The sequence below is a fragment of the Aspergillus alliaceus genome (assembly GCF_009176365.1).
Source record: "Aspergillus alliaceus strain CBS 536.65 unplaced genomic scaffold BDW43scaffold_14, whole genome shotgun sequence".
Classification (NCBI taxonomy): Eukaryota; Fungi; Ascomycota; class Eurotiomycetes; order Eurotiales; family Aspergillaceae; genus Aspergillus; species Aspergillus alliaceus.
In genome coordinates, this window is record NW_022474697.1 from 477,817 (window position 1) to 500,813 (window position 22,997).

General features: G+C 48.8%; 8 protein-coding genes across 8 annotated transcripts; 7 read left to right on the forward strand and 1 right to left on the reverse strand.

Annotated features, from left to right (window-relative positions):
* Positions 1–1,280: 1,280 nt before the first annotated feature.
* BDW43DRAFT_309814 (Zn(II)2Cys6 transcription factor domain-containing protein) lies at positions 1,281–1,994 on the forward strand (the record flags this gene model as incomplete). Its single annotated transcript, XM_032046780.1, has 2 exons — positions 1,281–1,445; positions 1,629–1,994. The coding sequence occupies 2 exons, from the start codon at positions 1,281–1,283 to the stop codon at positions 1,992–1,994; spliced, it is 531 nt and encodes a 176-aa protein (XP_031901822.1).
* A 1,264-nt stretch (positions 1,995–3,258) lies between these two features.
* BDW43DRAFT_48562 (Zn(II)2Cys6 transcription factor) lies at positions 3,259–6,537 on the forward strand. The gene is made up of 4 exons (XM_032050123.1): positions 3,259–4,692; positions 4,767–5,201; positions 5,260–6,157; positions 6,214–6,537. The coding sequence occupies exons 1-4, from the start codon at positions 3,788–3,790 to the stop codon at positions 6,256–6,258; spliced, it is 2,283 nt and encodes a 760-aa protein (XP_031901823.1). The 5' UTR covers positions 3,259–3,787; the 3' UTR covers positions 6,259–6,537.
* Positions 6,538–6,848: 311 nt separating this feature from the next.
* Positions 6,849–10,089, forward strand: BDW43DRAFT_309816 (putative NRPS-like enzyme; the record flags this gene model as incomplete). Its single annotated transcript, XM_032046781.1, has 3 exons — positions 6,849–7,864; positions 7,918–8,917; positions 8,968–10,089. The coding sequence occupies 3 exons, from the start codon at positions 6,849–6,851 to the stop codon at positions 10,087–10,089; spliced, it is 3,138 nt and encodes a 1,045-aa protein (XP_031901824.1).
* An 882-nt stretch (positions 10,090–10,971) lies between these two features.
* On the forward strand, positions 10,972–12,750 carry BDW43DRAFT_309817 (uncharacterized protein; the record flags this gene model as incomplete). The annotated part of the gene is made up of 3 exons (XM_032046782.1): positions 10,972–11,622; positions 11,729–12,355; positions 12,436–12,750. The coding sequence occupies 3 exons, from the start codon at positions 10,972–10,974 to the stop codon at positions 12,748–12,750; spliced, it is 1,593 nt and encodes a 530-aa protein (XP_031901825.1).
* A 930-nt stretch (positions 12,751–13,680) lies between these two features.
* On the reverse strand, positions 13,681–17,336 carry BDW43DRAFT_48659 (putative DNA damage repair protein Mus42). The gene is made up of 2 exons (XM_032050124.1): positions 17,255–17,336; positions 13,681–17,191 (listed from the first exon to the last, which is right to left on the reverse strand). Exons 1-2 carry the CDS (start codon positions 17,307–17,309, stop codon positions 13,776–13,778), a joined length of 3,471 nt encoding a protein of 1,156 aa, XP_031901826.1. The 5' UTR covers positions 17,310–17,336; the 3' UTR covers positions 13,681–13,775.
* A 205-nt stretch (positions 17,337–17,541) lies between these two features.
* On the forward strand, positions 17,542–19,747 carry BDW43DRAFT_272116 (FKBP-type peptidyl-prolyl cis-trans isomerase). Its single transcript, XM_032041499.1, has 4 exons — positions 17,542–17,755; positions 17,819–18,262; positions 18,318–19,002; positions 19,068–19,747. The coding sequence occupies exons 1-4, from the start codon at positions 17,669–17,671 to the stop codon at positions 19,271–19,273; spliced, it is 1,422 nt and encodes a 473-aa protein (XP_031901827.1). The 5' UTR covers positions 17,542–17,668; the 3' UTR covers positions 19,274–19,747.
* On the forward strand, positions 19,175–19,608 carry BDW43DRAFT_48667 (uncharacterized protein). Its single transcript, XM_032050125.1, has one exon. The coding sequence runs from the start codon at positions 19,315–19,317 to the stop codon at positions 19,552–19,554; it is 240 nt and encodes a 79-aa protein (XP_031901828.1). The 5' UTR covers positions 19,175–19,314; the 3' UTR covers positions 19,555–19,608.
* Positions 19,748–20,037: 290 nt separating the features above from the next.
* On the forward strand, positions 20,038–22,988 carry BDW43DRAFT_309820 (serine/threonine-protein kinase; the record flags this gene model as incomplete). Its single annotated transcript, XM_032046783.1, has 3 exons — positions 20,038–22,059; positions 22,112–22,174; positions 22,230–22,988. 3 exons carry the CDS (start codon positions 20,038–20,040, stop codon positions 22,986–22,988), a joined length of 2,844 nt encoding a protein of 947 aa, XP_031901829.1.
* Between the last annotated feature and the right edge of the window lie 9 nt (positions 22,989–22,997).

The window sequence follows — 22,997 nt, forward strand, 5'->3', positions numbered from 1 at the left end:
CTACTTAGTATTCAGATAGTCTTGAATAGTTAAAGAATTCAAAACGGAAATTGAATTCCATGTGTAGGTATTGGTATTTAATGATCTGGTGCGGGACAAATCTGCTTATTAATGACCTTGGCGCTCACGTGCTGAGGGTCTAGGTCGCATAAGCTCCTCGACTAGCTCAGGCGACCTGTGTACACGTATGGTCCAACATCTTGTTTGATCTTCAAGATCGAGTAGAGGGCGTCAAAACGTGCTAAGAGGGGAAGGACGGCGTCTCCATGATTATTGGATTCGACTTCAACCCAGACTTGCAGATCGATGTGGTACCGTGTTCGACCGATTCTGGGGGAAAGGAACCCTGCTGGTTTAAACTTGGGTGACTGAACTATAACAAGACAAGATGACCTACAAGGTCAGCCGATCCTTAATCATTATTTGGGGATGATCGGGGATCATCTCAAATGAATTATAAAACCTACTCGATGAGGAGCAGAAGGAGCTGCGGGCTAAACCCTTGGACTTCTACTTGTTTCCGTGGATTCGTGCACCGCCCAGGCCCAGCCTATCAAGTCATCTGGATAGGATCCTCAGTCAGACATGGTACAAAATCAGGTAGGACTACCTTGCTTGCCTGCATGGACAAGGACCCCAATGTTATGCGTTACACCCTTGGTTACATAATTTGATGGCTCCATCATCTCCAGTCGCTACACCGATATAGCTCGGTGATTTTGCAGAGCCTAATGGTGTCGTACCTGGAACTGTTGTCGGCGGTCATTTGGGAACGGGCCGTGAGCAGCACTTTTCCCCCGGGGGCCGAGCGAGGGAGTGAACTCCTCTTCCTTCCTCTTTCATCTTTCCCTTTTCTCTTTTCTCCCTTCGCCCCCCCGCCCACCTTTTTGGCTCTTTTCCCCCGCTTAGGTTTTGATTTTTTTCTTTTACCCTCTTCTGTTCCTGCTCTCTTTCTCTTCTTTCTTTTCTTCTTTCTTCTCTTCTTTTACTTTTCTTGCGTTGACATCCCTATCTTTCCTTATGGCTAATAGCAGTCAATGCAAGCACTGCATAAGGATCAGACTGAGTGCTTAACACTTCACTCATGATCCCTTGATCGAGCATGATCGGCTCAGATTCCTTAGGATAGATGCATCTCCTTGTGAGGAGCATATTAATGAAAAGTTCGGTTGAGAACCTTGCCAGGCGCCTTTCTGGGATTCCTTTCATCTCAATCTGGTTTTCGTCTTTTGCCGTGGACTTTCTCTTCCCTTCTAAATTGATATACACATTTATAGACTATGGCCCACCAAGGTCCATCCAGGCCTTTTCGCCCCATTGCACCGAGAACGCTTCCAGATCCTGTACCGCCGCCAACGCCACGCTCACTAGGAAGTGGAGTTGAAGAGATCAAGATAAGGAGAGCATCTGCAGCTTGCACTGAGTGCAAAAGACGTCGAACAAAGGTACTTGTCTTCTTTGCCTATCCAACGGAAGAACATTTTATTTTTATTTTATTTTTTCCCCCCCCCCCTTGGTTTTTCCTCGCTATAATAGCCGGGCTGTGGCTCGCGAATTCTTCCCATTTGAAATTTCTTTCCTGTCTTTACTTCCCATGAAGCTCTAATCTCGATTTTATGTTGTTTTAGTGCAGCGCAGACACCACCGGCCCTCCCTGCGCTGAATGTGCACTCCATGGACGTGATTGTGTGGTCGATGAATTCGCCGACAAGCGGCGCAAGGTTGCCGCCAGACGTGCCCAAGAGGAACTTGGATACTATCGTGGGTTTGTCGAACAACTGCTGAAGGCGATTCGGTGCGGAGAAGAAACAGACGTGCAAGCGATTGTTGCGGTCATTCGGTCGGGAGCATCTCACGACGAAATCCGGGCCGTTGTTCGAGGGCTCCTTCGTCGGAATGTGGAAGAGGAGGAAGATATGCCTGACGGTGTGGGGCAGGGAACAGAGACTGATGAAGGATCCAAGGATGTGACCCCGGATGGCTGGTTCAATTAAGGACGTTGAGTCCCTGAACCCATGAATTGATTTTATGCATAACGACCACGCAACAGCTTGTCACTATCGTCTTCCCTCTGCATCTCTACTGTTGCATTAATTCTCGTGCGGCTGATTGCTTGAACGCAGGGCTTGTTTGTCTGAAGGCTCCTGCCGGCTTATAAAAGGACATCAAGGCCCTGGGAGACTTGTTGCGCACTTTGCCAAGCCTTCTAACGACATTTTTCTTTTCTGTTTTCCACATCTGCCTCTTCCTATCGTCTTCTAATAATCTCACTTGTCCCCTCCCCTTGTTCCAGGGGATACCGCCATACTCAGGTCACGTCAGAGGGGAGGATTCGCGAATAACCGAGCCATTAGATTTGCCTTACAAGGTATCAGACCCACGGAACCTTCTTTTACTCAGTCCACGGTGAGCTTTCCTACGGCAGGAACACAGATCGGTCGTCACATTCATCGCTAGTGAACGAAACATGGTTATCAATCGTCTATTCAGCAAAGCAAGGATTTACAATCAAGGTTAAAGCAGGAACACCTCCGGACCCCATCCCGTGGGCAAGGATGTTATATTATTTTTCTTTGACGGCGATGAAGCACTGGATTTTGCCCTCGGTACACGCATTAGTGACACAAATTGAAAAAAAAAAAAGAAAAGAAAAGAAAAGAAAGAAAGAAATCCAGCCCGCTATACTTCTCCGAAACGCAGCTCTCGTATGGAATATATGGGATAGATGATTTGTTGGTCCCCGATAAAGATCAAGGTACAGTCTAGCTCGGCGTCCTTGTCGACGCTGTCTGGGCTTTCAGTGGACACGAGAGGACGCGTGTACTTCTCGTGCCTCATGGCGCACTTGATTCTACCTCCCGCTTGATTACCGCTACTCCAGCATTAGGCATGTTTCTCAGGTTGGTACCATTAACAAGCCAACGGTAGGCCATTGATGGACACACCCGTGTACACCCCAACTTGGTCCTACGTATCTCACTACATCATGAAACCGCTAAAATAAATCTCAAGGTGGTGCGGACTTCTCGCAGAAATACAACGCATCATCTCGTTCGTGGACTTTGTTCATGAACTTTGGGTTCCACTGGACATCGTAGCCTGGGTTCTCGTTTAGGGCTTTTAGTATTATAGTAGGCCTTTTGAAAAATTGAAGTTTATTCAGAGGTTACAAGGAGGGCCTCCGCAAATGCAGCTTTTACTCAAGCGTCTATCGGCAGGCTATCTATCCTTATTAGCGATTCTGCATTTCGAGTTCATCCGTTCATGGTCAGCTTGAATATCGGTAACACTAGTTTTCTTCCCCTGGAGAAAGATGCCTTGAATTTTATAACCTCCTTTGTCTACTCATGGATGACTAAGCGAAACAGGTGACCGGCCTTGTTGATTCAAATTTGTTTCTCTCTTCCTCTTTCTCGAGATCTACCTGCTGCCATAGCAAAGCATTATGTTAAGATCACTTCCCATCCCCTTCGTATGCTCCCAGCGTATCCTACATAGTCTTTTCTACCTTCGCAAGGTATACCTTCATCATGCTTTTGTATACTTCGGAAGTTAACCGCTTCGGCTCCGGATACTCTTTGCCGGAGTGTGGAGTCACTTCCCCGCACGTCGACGATGAAGTACAAATCCGTTTGATTCCCGGAAATTTCTCCTGGATGAGAATAATCTGTTTGAAGTCTCTTCCACTCTCACTTTTGGAACAGTCAGGAAAAAGGAATAAGGAATAGGCGGGGCTATAATTCATGCAACCTTTAGTAGCTACTACTATCAATCCCTACGAAACTAAATGGTAACCAAGCCCGTCAGGGCGGACACGCAGCCTCCCACCGGAAATGATTGTCACACTAGTTTGACCATCGATATGCGGCGGCCCACGGAAGCGCAAAAGAGGAAAGCGTCTGAGCCATTAATAGCCAAGCCAGGCAATGCAAGGCAGAAAGTTACGAGAGCCTGTGATCACTGCAAGGAGAAAAAGACCCGATGCACCGGAACACTTCCGTGTATGAGATGTACGAGACTGTCACTTTCTTGCGAATACAACGCGGCCTACTCTAGGGGCTTGCCTCCAGAACCCCTACCAGTGGCTGACTACGGAGGCCAAAATCATGTTCTCTCACCAGCCCATACTACTCGGAGCCATTCTTCTCCGCGGTCGACAAGGAGCTATTCCCGCAATTCAACTCGTCCGCGCCAGCAGTGTAAGAGTCTCGCCGAGATTTCCAGTCGGAATTCACCTGACCCCGTGGTCACTGATTTCGAGGGTAACTATCTTGGCCCTGCATCGGGGGTCTCATTTCTGAACCGTGTCTGGCGCCGACTACACCAGGATGAAATACGGGCGATTCCCGGCGAACTGCAGAGAGAGCCATCCTCCAAAAGCACGTCTGTATTCATGTTCGGAGATAGACCCTATTCGGGTGATCGTGAGGCTGGCTTTACCCTTCCCTCATTTGGGAGGGCCCGAGAGTTGGTTGAGATATACTTTGACTACTCTATGGTTACTTACCGCTTCCTACATAGAGGAACCGTGGAGGAGTGGCTGAATCAAGTGTATGAAAGCAATATCTCATCCGTGAACCCACCGACTGGTCCTATGGTAGCTAGGGCTGCTATTGTCCTTATAATATTTGCTGTAAGCTCGCTTTATGAGGAGCTGAAACCAGACAACGACACTGACGTTTGGAATGGAAGGTAAGCACTTGTAAACCCCTCCCCACCACCCCCTCTTTTTCACATCTTCTTACTAAAACACTAGCCGCTTGTAGCGAGCGATGGTACGCGGCGTCAAAATACCTGTTGTCCCTGGAGTCGGGGCCCCCCCGGCTGGAGTCCGTTCAAGCAAGGCTAGGGCAATGTCTTTATCTGCTTTCATCATCCCGAGCTAACGAATGTTGGTATGCCTTTGGGACCGCGCTGCAACTTGTGACAGCCTTGGGTCTGCATCGAAAGTGCCCTGCCAAGAAGTCAAAGAATGCAAATTCCTACCTGGAGCGTGAAATCCGTAAACGGATCTTCTGGAGCACCTACACTCTGGATAAATACCTTAGTGTGATGTTTGGGAGGCCTAGATTAATGCATGAGGAAGACCATGACCAGGAACTTCCGGATGAGGTAAATGACGAGGATATGTCCCAAGACGACGCGCACCGAAGGACAGGCTCTCCCGACTGCATGATGATTGCATCTGTACTTCACTACAGGTTTGTCCTTCCCTGAATGCCTCGTGCTGAACATGCAACTCATGAGCTTGTTGTGTAGACTGGGCCGCGTGCTTGGTGAGATTTCCCGACAATTATATACGATCAATCCGCGATCTCGAGAGCCACCCCTCGATATAGCTGTGCGGCTTACTTCGGTGCTAGAAGAATGGAAAGAGACCGCACCACCATTATTCAACAGTGTTCGGGCAACAAGCCTTATTCCACCCCTATGTAGGCAAAGTCAAGTATTGCAACTTGCATATTCGCATGCGATCATTCATGTCACCAGATCATTCCTCTTAAATGATTTCACAGATCTCAGTCGCAGACCGCCAGTATCACATCTCACAATAACGAGCCATGTGCAAAAATGCATAGGGGCTGCCGAAGACGTCATGAGAATAGTGGACACCCTCGGCAAACAAGGCGTCCTAATCCGGTCATTTTGGTTCACCCATTATGTGTGCTTTTGTGCCATCACGGTAGTGTATATATACACGATCCAACAATGTCAACTGTCATCATATCCTGATGCCTCACGAGGTACGGAGGATAAGAAGGATCTGTGTTCGCTATTCGACCTCGCGGAAGCATGTCAGCACCACCTTGCTGAGGCTACTCGCAAGAACTGCCCAAGCCGCCGCTATAGCATCATTCTGGAAGAACTTAGGTTGGAGGCCCGTAGACATACCGGCTCGTATCTGTCTCTAGATGCTCCTGGATATATTTCACAAGCCCTTGGGTCTAATGCTGTCCAAAATCACGACTCTACTGTCCCAAAAAATACTAAGACCGCAATTTTCTCGCAAACTCTCTCGCCAGCATCTGGATCTGTGAACTATGCCGACACTTTCCCGCCGCCAGGCCTAATTTCAGAGTCCTTCGACTTTAGCGAGGATTTCGGGCTTCTTGAAAGCTTGGAAGGGCTGAACTGGTGGACTCAATTAGATTCTTGGGCACGTACTCTTTTCTTCCGAATTTTAATATTGCTATCTACTGACAGGGAGGTTAGGCATTTTCAAATCTTTCGGCAGAGCCCTCAAACCTGACTCTTTGAACACCGATGCTTATCCATCACTATGATTGTTATGGGCTGGAATACCTAATGTTAGGAGTACACATTTATGCCCCTTCAGGTTCCATCAGCGAAGAGAACTCGAAGGGTGCCACCCACCCATAATTCGTAAAGCTCTCATGCCACTTGTTCCTCTAAAGACAGAGGGAGTTGTTGTAGAAACGAGTCGTTCAACGGGTCTGCAAGAAGAGTTGTGATCGTAAGGTCTCATACTGAACTTCAAATTTAGGGCTTAGAGTCATTGTTTCTGATGTTGGGGTCCTATCCAATCCGAGTGTCAATGATTGCATGGGCCCAGGTTTCTTTATAATGTACTATACGTACCTAAGAAGTGGATGCCATCGTACTGTCGGATAAATATCCGGGCAACGTTGACCTTTTCCGACTGCACCATGATGAAGCTTATCCTAAGGGACGAGGACCCATAACGATATCCTTCGGTCATAGGTGGATCGAAGAAATATAAATAATGCATCTTCCATCACTCTACCTTCATCTATATCTGAGGCTTGGAGGCTAAGAGAAACCCTATTTGCAATATGTTGGAGTCTACAAAGACGAATATATCAAAGATGCTGGCGGCAAACACTCCCCATACCCCAACTTTCTCTCGGCCGTTGTTCAACGATGCAAACTTCACTCATGATCCGGATCGGGTGCCCTTTACCGTCGATGAGTTAGTCCGAAACCGCGCGTCTCTAGGATCGGGGCAACCTGTGATATGTTACCCAAGGCTCGGCATTGATTATGTGGACTATCCTCTACGCCAGCTAGACATATTTGCTTTTCGCGTTGCCGGTGCAATAGCAGCTAGAGTTCCGCCTCGAACTTCCTCGGCGGAGACCCCAGCAGTTGTTTCCCTATTAGGCACGTCCGACCTTAGTTATCTCGTGATGCTCCTTGCACTGGCGAAGCTGGGACACACGGGGCTACTTCTATCAACCCGGCTCTCCATTGAAGCCTATGTGTCATTGTTGGAACGAACGCAGTCCCGGCATATCTTCATTAATAGCTCTTTCCAACCCACTGCTGAGGAGCTCAAGCAGCGGCTTCCGGATTTGCAAGTAGACGTGATACCAGCACAGCAGTCCTTCGATTATCCAATTCCGGGCGATGTTGATACGGAAATGGTCCCATGGCTGGACCCTGTGGCCGAATCCAAACACTTGGTGTGGATAATCCACTCCAGTGGCTCAACCGGTCTTCCCAAACCGATCTACCAGACCCAAGCAGCTGCCGTCAGAAACTATTCCGGCCACATGAATATGTCTGGATTCATCACTTTACCCCTGTACCATAACCATGGCATTAGCGTTCTTTTCCGGACGATCTACTCATCCAAGAGGCTCTATCTCTATAACGCTGAACTGCCGCTGACCAGACAGTACCTACTTGATGTCATGCAAGCACATCCTCTCGAAATCTTCTATGGCGTACCATATGCGCTGAAGCTGCTGGCCGAGACGGAGGAGGGCATTTCGGCCCTCGCACGGTTCAGGGCCGTTATGTTCGGAGGATCCACATGTCCGGACTCGCTAGGAAATCTGCTTGTTGCAAACGATGTCAACCTCATAAGTCACTATGGATCGTACGCATCCTTAAGCATAAATACCGTTGACCCATTGCTAACTGAAAGCTTAGAACGGAAACCGGTCAACTAATGACCTCCTTCAGGCCGCGGGAGGATAAAGAATGGGATTATCTAAGGCCATCAGATACTGTGAAGAAATATCTGCGGTTTGAAGAACGGTATCCTGGAATATTTGAACTGGTTTGCCTTGATGGCTGGCCTTCTAAGGTCATGTCTAATCGACCCGATGGATCCTATGCCACAAAAGATCTCTTCTTGAAGCATCCGACCCTGGAAGCGTACAAGTACTATGCTCGGCTAGACGACACGATAGTCCTTGTCAATGGAGAAAAGGTTAATCCACTTGATATGGAAGGAAGAGTGAGACAACTTAGTACTGTCTCCGAGGCTATTGTCTTTGGAGCGGGCAAGGCTAGCATCGGGCTGGCAGTTGTCCGTGCGCCTGGTACAGTCTCTATGTCAGATCAGCAGATTGTTGAGAGTATCTGGCCTGCCGTGGAGAAGGCACATGAAGCAATGCCAGCGTACGGCCAGCTCTCGAGAAGTATGGTTCGAGTACTACCCGAAGATACACAATACCCTCGCACAGACAAGGGGACCTTCATCAGACAAGGATTTTACAGGGAGTTTAGTAACCTAATTGAAGAGGCATATGAGGCAGAGGATGCTATGACTGGCTCGCTTCTTCTATCTGAGCCGGAGCTCAAGGTTTTCATCAGGGATCGACTGCACGACCTACTGTCACATAAAAAGGTAGATGACCTGACAGAAGATGCAGACTTTTTTGCTCTCGGGATGGATTCCCTGCAAGCTACTCAGCTTCGGTCTATTCTTATGAGGACGCTCAACACGAATGGCCACAAATTAGGACTCAATGTGGCGTTCGAACATCCCACAATCAGTTCTTTGGCTCACTATCTTTGCTCCCTCAACTCTGGGTCTTCAAGTGAAATTCAGGCTGTAGAGGACCAGATGGCGGAACTAATTTCAAAGTATAGTGACTTCCAAAAACATATTCCTGTGGCGAATGGCTTGGAAGGAAGATATATTGTACGCTGCACACCAGTCTTCCCCAGAGCCCAGAGGCTGACACAGTACAGGTCATCACGGGCGCTACAGGATCACTAGGGGCTCATGTTGTCAGAAAGCTTTCCATCCGTTCAGACGTACAGAAAGTCTACTGTCTTGTTCGTGCCGGCTCACAAATTGAAGCCTACGGTCGCTTACTTCAATCCATGCGCGGCCGGCGGGTGTATGATGGTCTCGCCGATGCTGCTAGACAAAAGATCGTCGCACTTCCATCCAACCTGTCCCAGTCTACACTGGGACTCGACACTGTAACATACAACACCTTGACCAAGGAGATAACGGATGTCATTCATTGTGCCTGGTCTGTGAACTTCAACTTGCACCTCAGTAGTTTTGAAAGGGACAGCATAAGAGGGCTTAAGCATCTTCTCGAGCTGTGTTCCAAGACACAGCGACCGGCACCGGCCTCATTTAACTTCTGCTCTTCAGTCAGCGCAGTAGTAAACACCGCAAAAGACGACATCCCCGAGGCTCTTCCACAGGAACTCTCCTATGCGCAAAACATGGGTTACGCTCAATCAAAGCTTGTCGGCGAGCATATATGCATGAGAGCTGCTGAGCAAGTGGGCATCTGCGCAAGGGTGCTCCGAATCGGCCAGGTGATTGGCGACCTAGACCATGGTATCTGGAACGCAACAGAAGCTATTCCACTTATGCTACAAAGCGCGACGACTGTCGGAGCACTCCCGAAACTCAACGAATCACCTCTGTGGCTCCCGGTCGACACTGTCGCGGGTACAGTTATCGACATTTCTCTCTCTAGTGCCTCTAGTACCGCGGTCACCGAGCCCGACACCGACCTGTTCTTCAACATCGTCAGTCAGCACCCGTTCCACTGGACAAATGATCTCCTCCCGCTTGTTCGCAATGCGGGACTTGAGTTCGAAGAGCTCGAGCAGCGGGACTGGTTACGTCGTTTGAGGGCCTCGAATCCGGATCCAGTTGCCAACCCTCCCATCAAGCTTGTTGACTTCTTTGCCAGCAAGTATGACACCGATCAGCCTCGACGTTCGTATCGGTGGCATACTGAAAGGGCACGGAAAGTATCGTCCACCTTGACGGATGCAAGACCATTGGACCAGGAACTTGTGAGAAAGATGATCGGGTATTTCCGGAAGGAATGTTGGTCTTGAATTTGAATATCATTTTTACGTAGTATTCCGAAGAGTGATATTTAGTATCAAACTATTGCACTATTTCTTTTCTACGGAAACATTTGAAGTTGGGAGTTTTCCTTTCTGAGTACCAGAGGTGCTCCAGCTCGTCCTGTTTACCTCACTCTACGTAGACAATGCTACTATTTGTGGACAGGATCTCAACTCTTTTAAATAAGAGGCCGTGTTGTCCCTGTGTGTCTTGCACTTTAATAGAATCAGACTGCTGCTATCCTTGATTCTGTTAAGCTTGCTGGATATGATACGATTGAAGTAAAGCCCCCTCCCCCCCCCAAACAAATTGGAGTGTTTGATAGGAGCTCTTGTCGTTCAATTCGGTTCATATCTGTTACAAGCGTGGAAGTAGACATGGGTTCCTATGGGAATAGATGTAAAAAACTCGCGATCTATTTTCAAGATTTCAAATTATGCAATCTGATTGGACAGAAAGTGAGTAACCGGGAATATCATATCGGAAAAGGTTTAGTGTTTCGCTCCTTTGGGCAAGTTACCCTATTAAGGTTGCCGCTAGTGCACCCGTTCACGTGTCTGGGATTAGTCCGATTGGTGCTTGTACTTCTTCTACTTCCTTTTATTTCTCTTTTGACAACTCGACTTTGAAGTCGATCTCCCTTGGACCAGTCCTTCGTATGCTGTGTTATGGAAAGTAAAATTACTCTCAAGTCTTTATGCTGCATGATGTACGACCCGCTACCCCCACGGCCTCGAAAAACCAATATTTATAGAAGCAGAAGCGGCTGCGTGCCTTGCCGGCCGAAGAAGCGCAAGGTATGTATAGTATCAATATATTAATTAATATGGTAAGTCAGAACAGGTACTGATTCTATAACTGCAAGCGTGATGAGTCTGAGCCACGATGTGACCGCTGTGTCCGTAGAGGTGCTTGTTGCTGGTTTCAGAAGCAGCTTCTACGATTTCATTCCGTGGGTGCCCACAACAGTACACGTTCCAACGATATCAAAGGCAAATCCGTGGGAACATGCTTTGGCTCTATCGAGATACCCTCCGATGATATGCTCTCAGCAGGAGCTCTTTAGCGACAATCCCACTGTATACACGAACAGCTGCTCACTCTCTTCTAAGGAGTTGACAGCCGATCGCACGAAGCACCTTCGCCTGCCATCTAGCGACGGACGAATACGTGAGCCGGGCCCGGTGCCTAAGAGGAGGTTTCAACTACCTTTGCAAAGTAATGCTGCAGTTATGACTGCGGAGCAATTATATCTTGCTTATTTTACGCGACAGATGCTGAACATGTTCCCGGAAAGTGTCCGTGGGGTTGCCTCTAGGATTACAGGGCTGCCTGGCCTGCGTGAGGCTGTCATCGCACTCTCGGCTGCCCGACTGGCATATATTGAAAGTGAATCACGGCTGTCGCCGACCACGACGGCTTTTCTCGGGAGACCTCGCCTACAGTACTTTGTCGAAGCCCTTAGCCGCTTTAACTCGGCGGTTCAGCAGATTCGAGCCCATACTACGGATGTAGAGAACGTGCTTGCGGCAGCCATACACTTATCTTTTTGAGTTGGAAGTAGGGACGTTCTGGGGTGTCAATTGTCATGTCGTAGGTCTCGAAAAACTGCTCATGCTGCACCAGGATGTCTTGATGATGCCCCAATACGGCCGGACTCTTTTGCGTGCCGGTATTTTTCTTAGGATACGAACCTTATTCTTGCTCGGTCCTTTCTCGTCGCTAGGCGCTGAACCTACAACAGCAGGGTATCTTCAAGGTCTTGTCCATGAAATAGCGGAACCACAAGAGGCGATGTACATAAATATGACCAGGGCAGTATCAACGGCGAGGCGCCATATTTTGCTGCACTGCATGAAAACGTGGCACATAGTAGCCAACAAGGTCTATAACCGCTTTCAAGACGTCTTTATCCGGTCTGCAAGAACCCCAATCCTGCCGAGCACAACCGAGGGAAGCGAGGATGTTTATATGACCCTGAAGGAGTTGAGAAAGCGCAATCATGTCGTTTTTTTGGACTCAGGCTTTGAACCACTTGACGCCATGCTTTCGAATCCAGCAGAGGAATCGAAGTCCCACCAACCGGGGCACTCTCTCGATATCCCCAAAATAGACCCAGTTTTATTTGACCGTTGCGAGGATGCCATTTTCTGCGCTGTATACGCTGTAGCACAGGTCTACTGTGACGGGGAGCTTCTGGAAAGCCTGCTTTACCAAGATCAGTCTGAACTCGGCGCTCATGTGGTCCATTATGTCAGGATGATACTAGGTATCGCAAAAGGATATGACCCAGCGGGCTGTTTCTGCGACAGAGTTTATAATACGAATATTAGCTGGGTGCTGATCCTGCTAGTCTTGCGCTGGCCGACCCGGGAGGTCGCGGTCTACCTCAAGGACAAGTTTCTTCCGCGTCTACAGCGTGCGAACGATATGCGAGAGGACGTATAGGTTCCTTGCAATCTTTCTCACGGATTGTGGATGCGTTGGACACAGAGACGAGACGTGACCGCAAGATCTACATATTGCAAACCGAGTACACGGAATGTACGGAGCGGGAGCATTTCTTCCTGATGAACCAGGTAGAAGGGCATGCTATCCATGGACGGGACAGCGAAGGCCACTTCTTCGACGACTATATTCCTACTTGACACTGGATTTCGCTGTGAAATGTTACCCCCTAGAATTTCCTTAGGACGGCTAATTAAAAGGTACCTGAGATCAACCATGAAAACCCTCTCTGTCTCTCACTTACGTCCCCTTCCCCCCACCCACTTCTCTCCATCCAAAGCGAACAACAAACCCCTACTTCAGCCCCTACCAATATTCACCTTCTCCTTCCTCCATAACCCCTCCAGAAACAAGCTCTTCCCCCCTTTCAAAAATTCCCTCCCACAAGTAGCATAATACCCCCGCTTCAACCTCTGTTCTTCCTCATCCAACCGATCCTCATATGCAGTCTGTCCCCGGAAGAAAATACAACAAACCGTGATACCCTCGAAGAGAAAACTGACCTTGTCAGCTTTTATTTGTCAGATTGGATATCCTGTAAATTTTTATTAATACTTACACTCCCAAGATTATGGCCGGGATACCAGCCGTTAAGAACGCGCTGGTTGGCTTTTCGCATGTGTTGTCTGCTGGGCAGTCATGGTTCATTTGGTAGGAATTTTTGCTGCATGCGAGTGGGCAGATTGGGTTTTTGGGATGGTGTGGTGTTTTGTTTGTAAATGATGTGGGTGGAAAGGGATGGATTGGTGGTGTCTGTTGGAGGTTTTTATGGATATGCTTATGTTTTGTCTATTATATATATATATGGATCTAGGGCTTGGCTTGGGGATCCTGGACCAGGGCTAACCAGATGGGGTGGACGGGAGCGCTGGTGCTCTGTTATCATGTTATTTATATCTGGTTTGAAAGAGCTGACTTGGCCGGGGCTATTTTAGGGTAGGAGGTGGGTGATTGGAAGATTGGATTTTGTTGATGTGGATGCTAGGTGGGTATCTCAAATGGTCTTCTACATATTTACTGAAGTAGAGTATTGATGTTTGAAAAGAGTGAACCAATTTAGTATAATGTAATGGGGATAAAAGTTCAATGTCATCATAAGGATATCGACGTAACGGTCGTCATAATATAAACGGATACAAGTCAGAGAGACATATACGTAAGTGGGTTAAGAAAAATCCACAGGAGGCAATCCTCTTTCCTCCAACCCCGTAAAGATGCTCTCCTGGAGAGCTTTCAGAGCATCATCCCATGTAACTGTATTCTGGGAGCTACTGGCCGAGCCTGCGATGGGTCCTTGTCCGCTCGTTGGCTCGTCAATCTCATCTTTGGCATCTTCGACTAGCCACATCAACCAGCGGACGACCGACACAGCTTTGTCGACGTCTTTTTCTTCGACGACGACACGCTTCACGTACCGAACGAGGGATTCTACATCCTCGTCGAAAGGACCATCCTCGACGAAGGCCGCGTGCCAGGCACCAACGGCATCTCGTAGATCAGGCAAGCTGGACAATTTCTTGGAAGTGAATGTGGGTCTTTCTGGTAAGGGTGGTAGACAGATATGCTTTTGTTGTACCGAAGATGCAGAGGCTGATGGCCTGTTTTGTGCTGCTCTCTGGGCTGTTCCAGAACCGCGACCTGGACGTTGTAACATGCGGGATCTTTTTTGCTCTTCAAGCACTTCGCGACGGATGTCTTCTGGCAGTGCTGCAAGGAACTCTTCGGACACTCCATCCTGTTCGACCGAGGGGGATGCTTGCCTCGTAGGCAGGACCTCATCATGGCTAGCTGTTGGAGTTACAGGTCTCGTAGTGAGGAAATTCGACTGAGTGAGTCGCATGTTGCCGACAGCTTTAGTGCTTGGGCGACCCCGTTTTCTCTTCGTCGGCGTGGTTGGCTTCTTCAGTTTCAAAGTGCCAGAAGAAGAAGAAGGACGAGAAGTCGAGGTAGTGGATGCTACAGGCTGTGGGCCAGTAGTCCTTGACGATTGGCCATAATAACCAAGGACTTCGGCCCTTACATCAGCTGGTAAAGCAGCTAGAGCTTCTGGATCTAATTGTGACTGCGGAGGTAGCTCCGTGCCATCAGACGGTTGCGCTCCTCGAATTGGAGGGCAAGGAGACGCAGACCGCGAGTCGTTGCGAGGTTTCGCTTGCGATATAAGCTTAGATCGAATATCATTTGGAAGTTCAGCGACGACTTTCGGGTCAGGCTGCGATGGCATGAGAAATTGAGTCCCCAATATATTTAGTGGTTTGTAATTGCTGTCATTGAGTGACGGCGCTTCAACAACGGATTCGGCCTCTCCTTTACGGGGACTATCGAGATCATCGGGGTCATGGCTTTTTTGTACGCCCTTGCGAGTCGGAGATGCCTTGAATTTGAGCTGTTGTTGGCTGTTCCCGAGATCTCCAGTGGCTCCAGACTTGAGAGGTTCTAGTCTGGTCATTTGTACTCCGAGACCTCTAAGATCACCAGGCGAGATCGCAAAGCTTCTCAGCATGGAAACAGCCTCTTTCCCCAGCGTTTCTGCTGCATTGGTAGCTACTCCGAGTATTACGCTCTTGTTGAATACATCGCACTTCCCATGGCCTAGATGCTTGACTGGTTCTAGGGGTGCATCCGCTGACCGCCGCATGACTTTTAGAGTCAATTGCTTACCTCTGACTAGATTCTCAACGAGCCTCCGGTGTAATTCTTCGCATAGGGACTGAACAAATTCTTCGGCCTGACCCTGGTTAACGAAACGAATACCCCAGTTCACTTCGGCAGAGACGGATTTCCTCAAAATCTCTGTTCCAACTTCTGTGCGATCGATCCCACGAGCATAATCCCAGATCTTCACCCCAAGTTTCGGCCCAAGGGTAGAAGTAAGTCTTTCCCGCGAAAGTTCCCATACATCCTTCACAAGCTTGACGCCGAGTCCCTCAAGTTTGGATCCCAGACTGTATCCAACACCTGGCAGATCCTGGACAGCCAAGCTCCCAATGAAATCTAGAACAGCGTCAGGTTTTAGTTGGAACTGACCAGCCGGTTTCGCTTTGCGCAGAGCAACCTTCGCCTGTAAAATGTTGCCACCGATTCCAACCGACACAGCGCAGCCGGTTTCGCTCTTCACAGAATCTCGCAAGCTTTGGGCAATCTCATCTGCTTTGGCTTGTTCCCGATAAATCGAACCCTCTGACACGCCCCTCCCATCCGAGCCACCGGCCTCCAAACACAGCATGGTGATATCAACGAGGGCCTCGTCGATACTCACACTTTGCACAGTTCCATCTAGAGAAAGGATAGCGCTGTAAAACTTTTGACTTGCATCTTCGTATGCGGGGAAATCATAGGGTAACACCTTTAATTCAGGACATGTCTGCAGGGCTCCCTTCATCCACATTCCATTCTTCACGCCACGTGCACGAGCCGCATAGTTACAACTTGCAATTTCCGAGCCAGAGCCCGTGCCATGCGCAACAGCCACTGGCTTTCCCTCGTGTTCCGGATGTTTCAAAGTGGACACAGCCGCAAAGAAGCAGTCGAAATCCACATGCATGATGTATCGTCGTGCGCCAGGAGCCCGTTTCTTTCTTCCCATCTGAGACTGTGATTTTTCCTTCGTTGCTGCCTGGAGCTGGGCCTTCAGCTCGGCTTTCCACGTGGACAAATGATGCAAACGAGATTCCCTGTAAAACTGTTGCAGAAAATCTGGATTGACCACACTGGAGCTCCTCATGCGGGGGTCCGATAACAATTGAGCATTGTATTCCTCGGACGTCATCTCCGGCTTGGCAGGAGGGGAGGAGGCATGTCTTACGATTGCTCTAGGGGTTGGTGACATGTTACGAGTGGGATTACAGGACGTATCGCTTATACTTGGTTCCGGCCCTTGCGCTTGGCCTTCGTGAGACTCCTGGAGAAGGGGAGCTTTGCCTGTTTCTTCCATGGAGCTAAAACTCGGGAAATCGCCGTAATCTGACTGAGATCCAGATTTGAGCGGCAGGTCAGCCTGATTATGTGGCCCAGCAATGGGTGATAATCGCTGCCCATCATCCTTATCCACTGTATCCACTCTTTTTGCCTGAGGGGTGTACGGGCTGGTCTGTGACTGATTTTTGTAGCTCGACAGCGGAGCATTTGATGGGCTGAGGATGCGACCATGGTCGAACTTGAGAATTTTTTGAGACTGACCCTCATCCACCACCCTGAAAGAATCCCATCGGAGTAATCGCCCAGCTTTGATACTCTCAACCACCCATGCCGGTTTTACAATTCGATACTTGCGAAATTCCTCCCGCTTCTTCGGTGTCAGGGAGCTTGCGATGATATGTGTAGCAGCCGTCTTGCCATCCAGATACTGAAGGAAACCGCCGCCATGACTTACAATCAGGTGATGAAGATCCTGTAAGGATGGTTGGGTGTAACCATTGACGTGCGCCACCACACCTCGGAAGATTGGGGGACAATCGGCGGTCAAGGACCGTATCTCAGCATCTAGATTCTGTAACTTGATCTTTTTTCGGCGCATATAATCACCATGGTTGCCGAAAGCTGAGGCCCCGTATTCTTCGCCCTCCTCATTCTCAAAGGTATCTAGAAGGGAGCAGTTAATGTTACTAAGGTCATTACTATTTTGAGGAGAGTCATGGAGCATACGGGTTGCGATTCGCTTGCGCACAACACTAGAGTTTGAGTCAAGCACCGAGCCCATAATGGGCTTGATATAGGCTCATGATCAAGCCAACCAGTGGTGCAAAGAAAGAAAGTGAACAGAACAACGCGGTGGCGCGCGAATTGGACGGTTGTCATGTGAGGCGGTGAGCTGTGAGGCGGTCAAGAGCGACAGAAGAAAAAACGGCATTGAGGCGGTGAGACAGAAAAGCAAAAAAAAAAAAAAGTGGACCCACTCATGCTCCCTTTGGGATCCACAGTTTCAGAGACTAGTCTTTTCACTGGTATCAATCAAAACTTTTCCTCTCGTCGTTTCTGTTTTGCTTCCTTCTTTTTTCTTACCTCATCCTCTCACCTTAATTCCTCCTTTCTCTCTCTTATCGCCCCTAATATTTAACTATGTCTGGTGTTCAACCTGTAGCAGTGTATGCCCTCAGGGTGCCTCCTGGTACCCTGGTGCCCGCCGTGCCTGATGCGGCTGCTATGGTAAGTGATCCGTGCCTGACAAACATTGAACATAGAAAACCAAATCTAATGGCTCTGTAATAGTTCCGTGTGAGCATGGCTGCCATCGATCCTGACGAGGAACCCGACTTCGATGGACATGACACCAACAAGCGCCCCAGAGCCACCCTCAAGCTCATTCGTCCTCCTCCTGGATTGGAGCTCGAAGACGACTCGGATGATGATGACTACGAGGACGTGGACTCTGAGGATGACTCCGACGATGAGGAAGTCAATGGCGGTCCCAGCGACAAGGAGAAGGCTCGTAAGCTCAAGGAGGTCGCTGCTCTCAAGGAGATGGAGGAAGCCATGGACGAGGACGACGACGATGAGGATGACGATGAGGATGGAGAATTCGACCTGAAGGCCGCTATCTCGAAGCTTGTTAAGGGCAAGGCCCCTGCTACTGATGATGACGAGTCTGATGGCGAGTCCGATGAGGGCCTGGAACTCGATGAGATGGTCGTCTGCACATTGGATACCGAGAGGGTACGGTTTCTTAGGTTACCCCCACTCTGAACTACACTAACAGCACCCATTACAGAATTTACAGCAGACTCTGGATATCACTGTCTCTGAGGATGAGCGTGTTTTCTTCAAGGTTACCGGTACTCACACTGTCTATCTGACCGGAAACTATGTGATCCCCACCGATGAGGGCCGTCAGGGTTACGATGATGAAGATGAGGAAGATGAGGACTATGACCTTTCCCCCGACGAGGACGAGTTGGATCTGGACGAACTCATGGGCGAAGACGAGAGCGATGATCTCGATGGTCTGGAGAACCCCAGGATTACCGAGGTTGAAAGCGAAGAGGAAGAGGCCCCCAAGCTCGTTGATACCAAGGGAAAGAATAAGCGCTCTGCCCCAGCCGATGAGGAAAAGCCTGCGAAGCAGGTAGCTAACAGCGAGGAGGGTCTGAGCAAGAAGCAGCAGAAGAAGCTCAAGAAGAACAATGGTGACGCTGCTGCTGTTGAGCAGAAGAAGGAGGGCAAGGACGGAAAGGAAGCCAAGAAGGTCCAGTTCGCCAAGAACCTTGAGCAGGGTCCTACCCCCTCCGGTCAGGATAAGAAGCCCTCCGAGCAGACCACTGGCACTCTTGGCGTCAAGGAGATCAAGGGCGTTAAGATTGACGACAAGAAGCTTGGAAAGGGACCTGCCGCCAAGGCCGGCAACACCGTCTCCATGAGATACATTGGGAAACTCGAGGACGGCAAGGTGTTCGATTGTAAGCGATTCCCTTCACCTGCGCATTCGTAAAGCATTTAGCTAACGTTATTACTTTTTTAACAGCCAACAAGAAGGGCAAGCCTTTCAGCTTCAAGCTCGGCAAGGGTGAAGTGATCAAGGGCTGGGACATTGGTGTTGCTGGCATGGCCGTTGGTGCCGAGCGTCGCATTTCCATCCCCCCTCATCTGGCCTACGGCAAGAAGGCTCTTCCCGGCATTCCTGGCAACTCGAGGTTGATCTTCGATGTCAAACTGCTTGAGATTAAATAGACGACTCGTCCGCACCATGTACAAGGTTGCATATTAGCTTGATGTTTGGTTATCACGGTGGCTGTGCTGTCCATATGGATTTCGATATGTCTCTTTCTTCTGTTGTTTCTCACTCTGTCAAAAAAAACGGTGTTCTAGGGGACTTGAATTTTAGTTTCAATTCGTCAGTGTCTTTATTGTTGCTTTTTTTTACTTCGTTTTCTTTTCTTCTTGTTTTGCTTAATTGTGATATCCGACTTGTTTCTTTCTTGCACCGTTGTGCATGTATACAGCAGGGATGAGGATATTGCAAAGCAAAGCGTGTATCTTCCAATAGAAAGGAGTGAGAATACTCAAAACCTGGATCCATAATACTAGTATACCACTTCAAGTTACTATCTATGATTATATCAACGGTTTCTTGTAGGTTGCTCTTCCACGTGAGTCGTAACTTCCTTAATCGATAATAAATGGATCTTTAACCATCTCTCTTCCCTCTTCTTTCTCCTCTTGCGATAAAGCTCACCACATTGTCGCTTTCTGTTTGGACCCTGTTGGATCTGCCATACCATCTTTTAACTATGCGCATATGCTACCGGCATACAGGGTCCAAGGATCATTCATTCCTTTACTGCCGTGATCAACCCTCGAGAAGGTCATTTCTTGGAAAGGCAATTATCAAAAAGAACAAGCCTCATCCTTTTAAGATTTCAGCACCAACTGACCATCACTCTTGGTTAACTCGGTTATTATTGTTCATCTCATCATGTCGGGATCAGCTTCTGATGCCTCCACCGCCCACCTGGCCCGAAAAGATAGGATTCGAGTCCGTCTCGGGAGAAGAAGTTCCAGACTATTATCCTTACTTGGTCTTCGGAGTTCTCCTAATGGTAGGGTCATTGTACTACAACACTATCCCATTAACTGTAACCATCGGAGCTGATCAGATTGGCTTAGGCCCCAAGACACTTGCTGTCGAGTCAGACCCTCTTTCGAATCTAGAAAACAACCGTCAATCATCGCGGTCATGTCAGTCTATATATATGCAAAGAACACAAGTATCTTGTAACACAGTCGTTGGAGAAGTCGAAGCTGGTCATGCTCACCCTGCAATTATTGATTGTCATAGCTCGAGCACGCCACTTGGATCATCCGAATCTCCCCAAAGCCAAAGAGAAGAGAATCACTGTAAAACAGAAGCTGAAATTAAACTGCGGCCTTTGGGCGAAAATGATAGTGGAGAGCCCAAGATTCTTGGTAGAAGGAGGAGTCGATCTATGCCAGCTGCATTTACCCAGCTTGTATCGCGCAAATTGACGACTACGTTTGGAAGCCCAACCGTAATTCGCCGTTCACGTCGCCGTCAACGACCGAGTGTTCAGATCGCCAAACTCCAATCGGAGTCGGTTCATAACCTCAACAACCAAGGCGATAGTGCCAATGATAGCTCCGACTCCTCTAGCCCGCCTACCAGTAGCGGCTCACCATTGAGGGCTAATTCAACACCTCCTACCTCCGAAGAGCCATTTACATCGCCCGATGGAGTAGAGCACTATGATGATGACACTGTCGCAGATAGACATGGTCTAGGACCTTCGAAACTGACCACAGGTAGAACACTCACTCCAATTGAGGAGTTTCCTGGCATGTCGCCAACGGTTCGTACCGTCGAAGCTGTCGCTAATGCTAAAGTCTTTTTCGAAACATATTTCAGGTCAATCTATTGTGACACAAACCCACGTTCACAGCGGCAACAAGAGCTCGAGCATTATATACATTCGTTGCCTCTAACACTCGAGGAAAAGAAAAGAGTGTGGAGGAATTGGATTGTTCAGGAGCAGGAATACCTGCGCCAATGCCGAGTACTCAAATCACGCTTCCATGGTATTGGTCACGACGAGACGGTGTCAGTCGCTGGATTTGAAGTTCTCAAAGTACTGGGTAGAGGGAGTTTCGGGGTCGTTCGTCTGGTTAAGGAAAAGAGCGCAAGCGAGGGATATAGTGGCTCTACTGCAGCAAGGAAACCGTTAAGTACTGTACCCAAAAAAGCGGACATAACCTGCGAGAGCGAGAACTGTCGTCGGAGAGCTATGGTGGGAGAGAAAAAGGACGTGTTTGCCATGAAAGTCATTCGAAAGTCGGCGATGATACGCAATAGCCAGGAGGGCCACCTGCGAGCTGAACGGGATTTCCTTGTAGCTTCCACAACGTCTCGCTGGATCGTTCCTCTGATCGCAAGCTTCCAGGATACAAATAACCTGTACCTTATCATGGATTATATGATCGGCGGAGACTTCCTTGGCCTCTTGATGCGACGATGCATTTTGCCTGAAGATATCGCTAGATGGTATGTTGCAGAGATGATATTGTGTATCGAAGAGGCACATAAACTTTGCTGGATCCACAGAGATGTCAAACCAGATAACTTTTTAATTTCCGCCTCTGGACATTTGAAGATATCGGACTTTGGCTTGGCTTTTGATGGGCACTGGGCCCATGACCAAGTTTACTACAATGATCACCGTTACTCTCTAATGAGGAGGCTTGGGATTCAGGTTGACGGCGACCTTGAAGACCAGAAAGAACAAAATAGAAAGGTAGACCAGACATTGCCAAACGATAGTGAACAAGGAGTCACCTTTGCGCCTCCGCCCGAAAATCTTCTCGAATGGCGTGATAAGCACCAAATGCGAAGGTTAGCGAGGAGTGTAGTTGGCACCAGCCAATACATGGCCCCTGAAGTTATTCGAGGGCATTTGTACGATGGAAGGTGTGACTGGTGGAGTGTAGGGATAATCCTTTATGAAGTGAGTCTTCAAGACCCGAAGCGTCTGCACTCTACTGACGTGCTCCACTCAGTGTCTGTATGGCTTTACACCGTTTGCTTCAAAAGATCGAGACAGGACGAAGTGGAAGATCCATGTAAGCTATTCACTGTATTTTGTCGAAACCGGCCAGGAATTGACGCCCCGTGTAGCATCACCTCCAGACATTACATTTCCCCGTACACAGGCACACAGACAGACTCGTGTCAACGCAGGCAGGGGATCTCATCAACCGCTTGCTTCAGGAGAAAGAATACCGGCTCTCGTGTAACACTTACAGGCAAAATGATCTTTTCATCCCACGATCAGCGGCGAGACATCTCTTATCTAGTATAGACCCTCAAGGCCGGAATTATCGGGGCCGGAGCTTTTATGTGTACCCTAACGATGCAGCTGACATCAAAGCTCATCCATTCTTTCGTGGTATCAAATGGGAAAAGCTTCATCAATCTTGTCCGCCATTTATCCCCAAGGTCAAGGGCTGGGAAGACACCAGATATTTCGAAGATGCGGATGGAGCCGCTGGGAATGACGAATTGTCAACTACTACCGATGCTCAAAATTCTGCCGATGAGTCCGAAGGGGCGGAGGGTGGACCGAAACCCATGCAAAATCCGCCAGAGCCTCCGCAGGACCAGTGCTCGTGTAAGGGACCTAGTCCTGATGAAAACACCTGGAGTGATGCAAGAGAGCCTCCAACGAAGGGTTTGGAGAAACAAAAGCAGAGGAAGAGACCGCGAGACAAGATGTTACGAGACAAAAGGATCCAGAAGACTGTCCTCAAGATGCGCAAGGAGGGAGCATTCGTGGGCTATACCTATCGCCGACCCAAAGCTGTTGCGATGGCTTTCGCACCTGAAAGAGGTCGGGTCTACTTATCACGAGGAAACCTATCTGAACTCTATGGATAGTCGCATATG

What these genes read in the sequence shown, in the direction of transcription:
- BDW43DRAFT_48562 (XM_032050123.1), top strand. Translation starts at nt 3,788, where the DNA reads ATGGTAACCAAGCCCGTCAGGGCGGACACGCAGCCTCCCACCGGAAAT. An exon ending in ACTGACGTTTGGAATGGAAG is followed by an intron (nt 4,693 to 4,766) that starts GTAAGCACTTGT and finishes AGCCGCTTGTAG; the next exon opens with CGAGCGATGGTACGCGGCGT. An exon ending in GCATCTGTACTTCACTACAG is followed by an intron (nt 5,202 to 5,259) that starts GTTTGTCCTTCC and finishes CTTGTTGTGTAG; the next exon opens with ACTGGGCCGCGTGCTTGGTG.
- BDW43DRAFT_48659 (XM_032050124.1), bottom strand. Translation starts at nt 17,309, where the DNA reads ATGGGCTCGGTGCTTGACTCAAACTCTAGTGTTGTGCGCAAGCGAATC. An exon ending in GCGCAAGCGAATCGCAACCC is followed by an intron (nt 17,192 to 17,254) that starts GTATGCTCCATG and finishes GCTCCCTTCTAG; the next exon opens with ATACCTTTGAGAATGAGGAG.
- BDW43DRAFT_272116 (XM_032041499.1), top strand. Translation starts at nt 17,669, where the DNA reads ATGTCTGGTGTTCAACCTGTAGCAGTGTATGCCCTCAGGGTGCCTCCT. An exon ending in TGCCTGATGCGGCTGCTATG is followed by an intron (nt 17,756 to 17,818) that starts GTAAGTGATCCG and finishes GCTCTGTAATAG; the next exon opens with TTCCGTGTGAGCATGGCTGC. An exon ending in GCACATTGGATACCGAGAGG is followed by an intron (nt 18,263 to 18,317) that starts GTACGGTTTCTT and finishes CACCCATTACAG; the next exon opens with AATTTACAGCAGACTCTGGA.
- BDW43DRAFT_48667 (XM_032050125.1), top strand. Translation starts at nt 19,315, where the DNA reads ATGTTTGGTTATCACGGTGGCTGTGCTGTCCATATGGATTTCGATATG.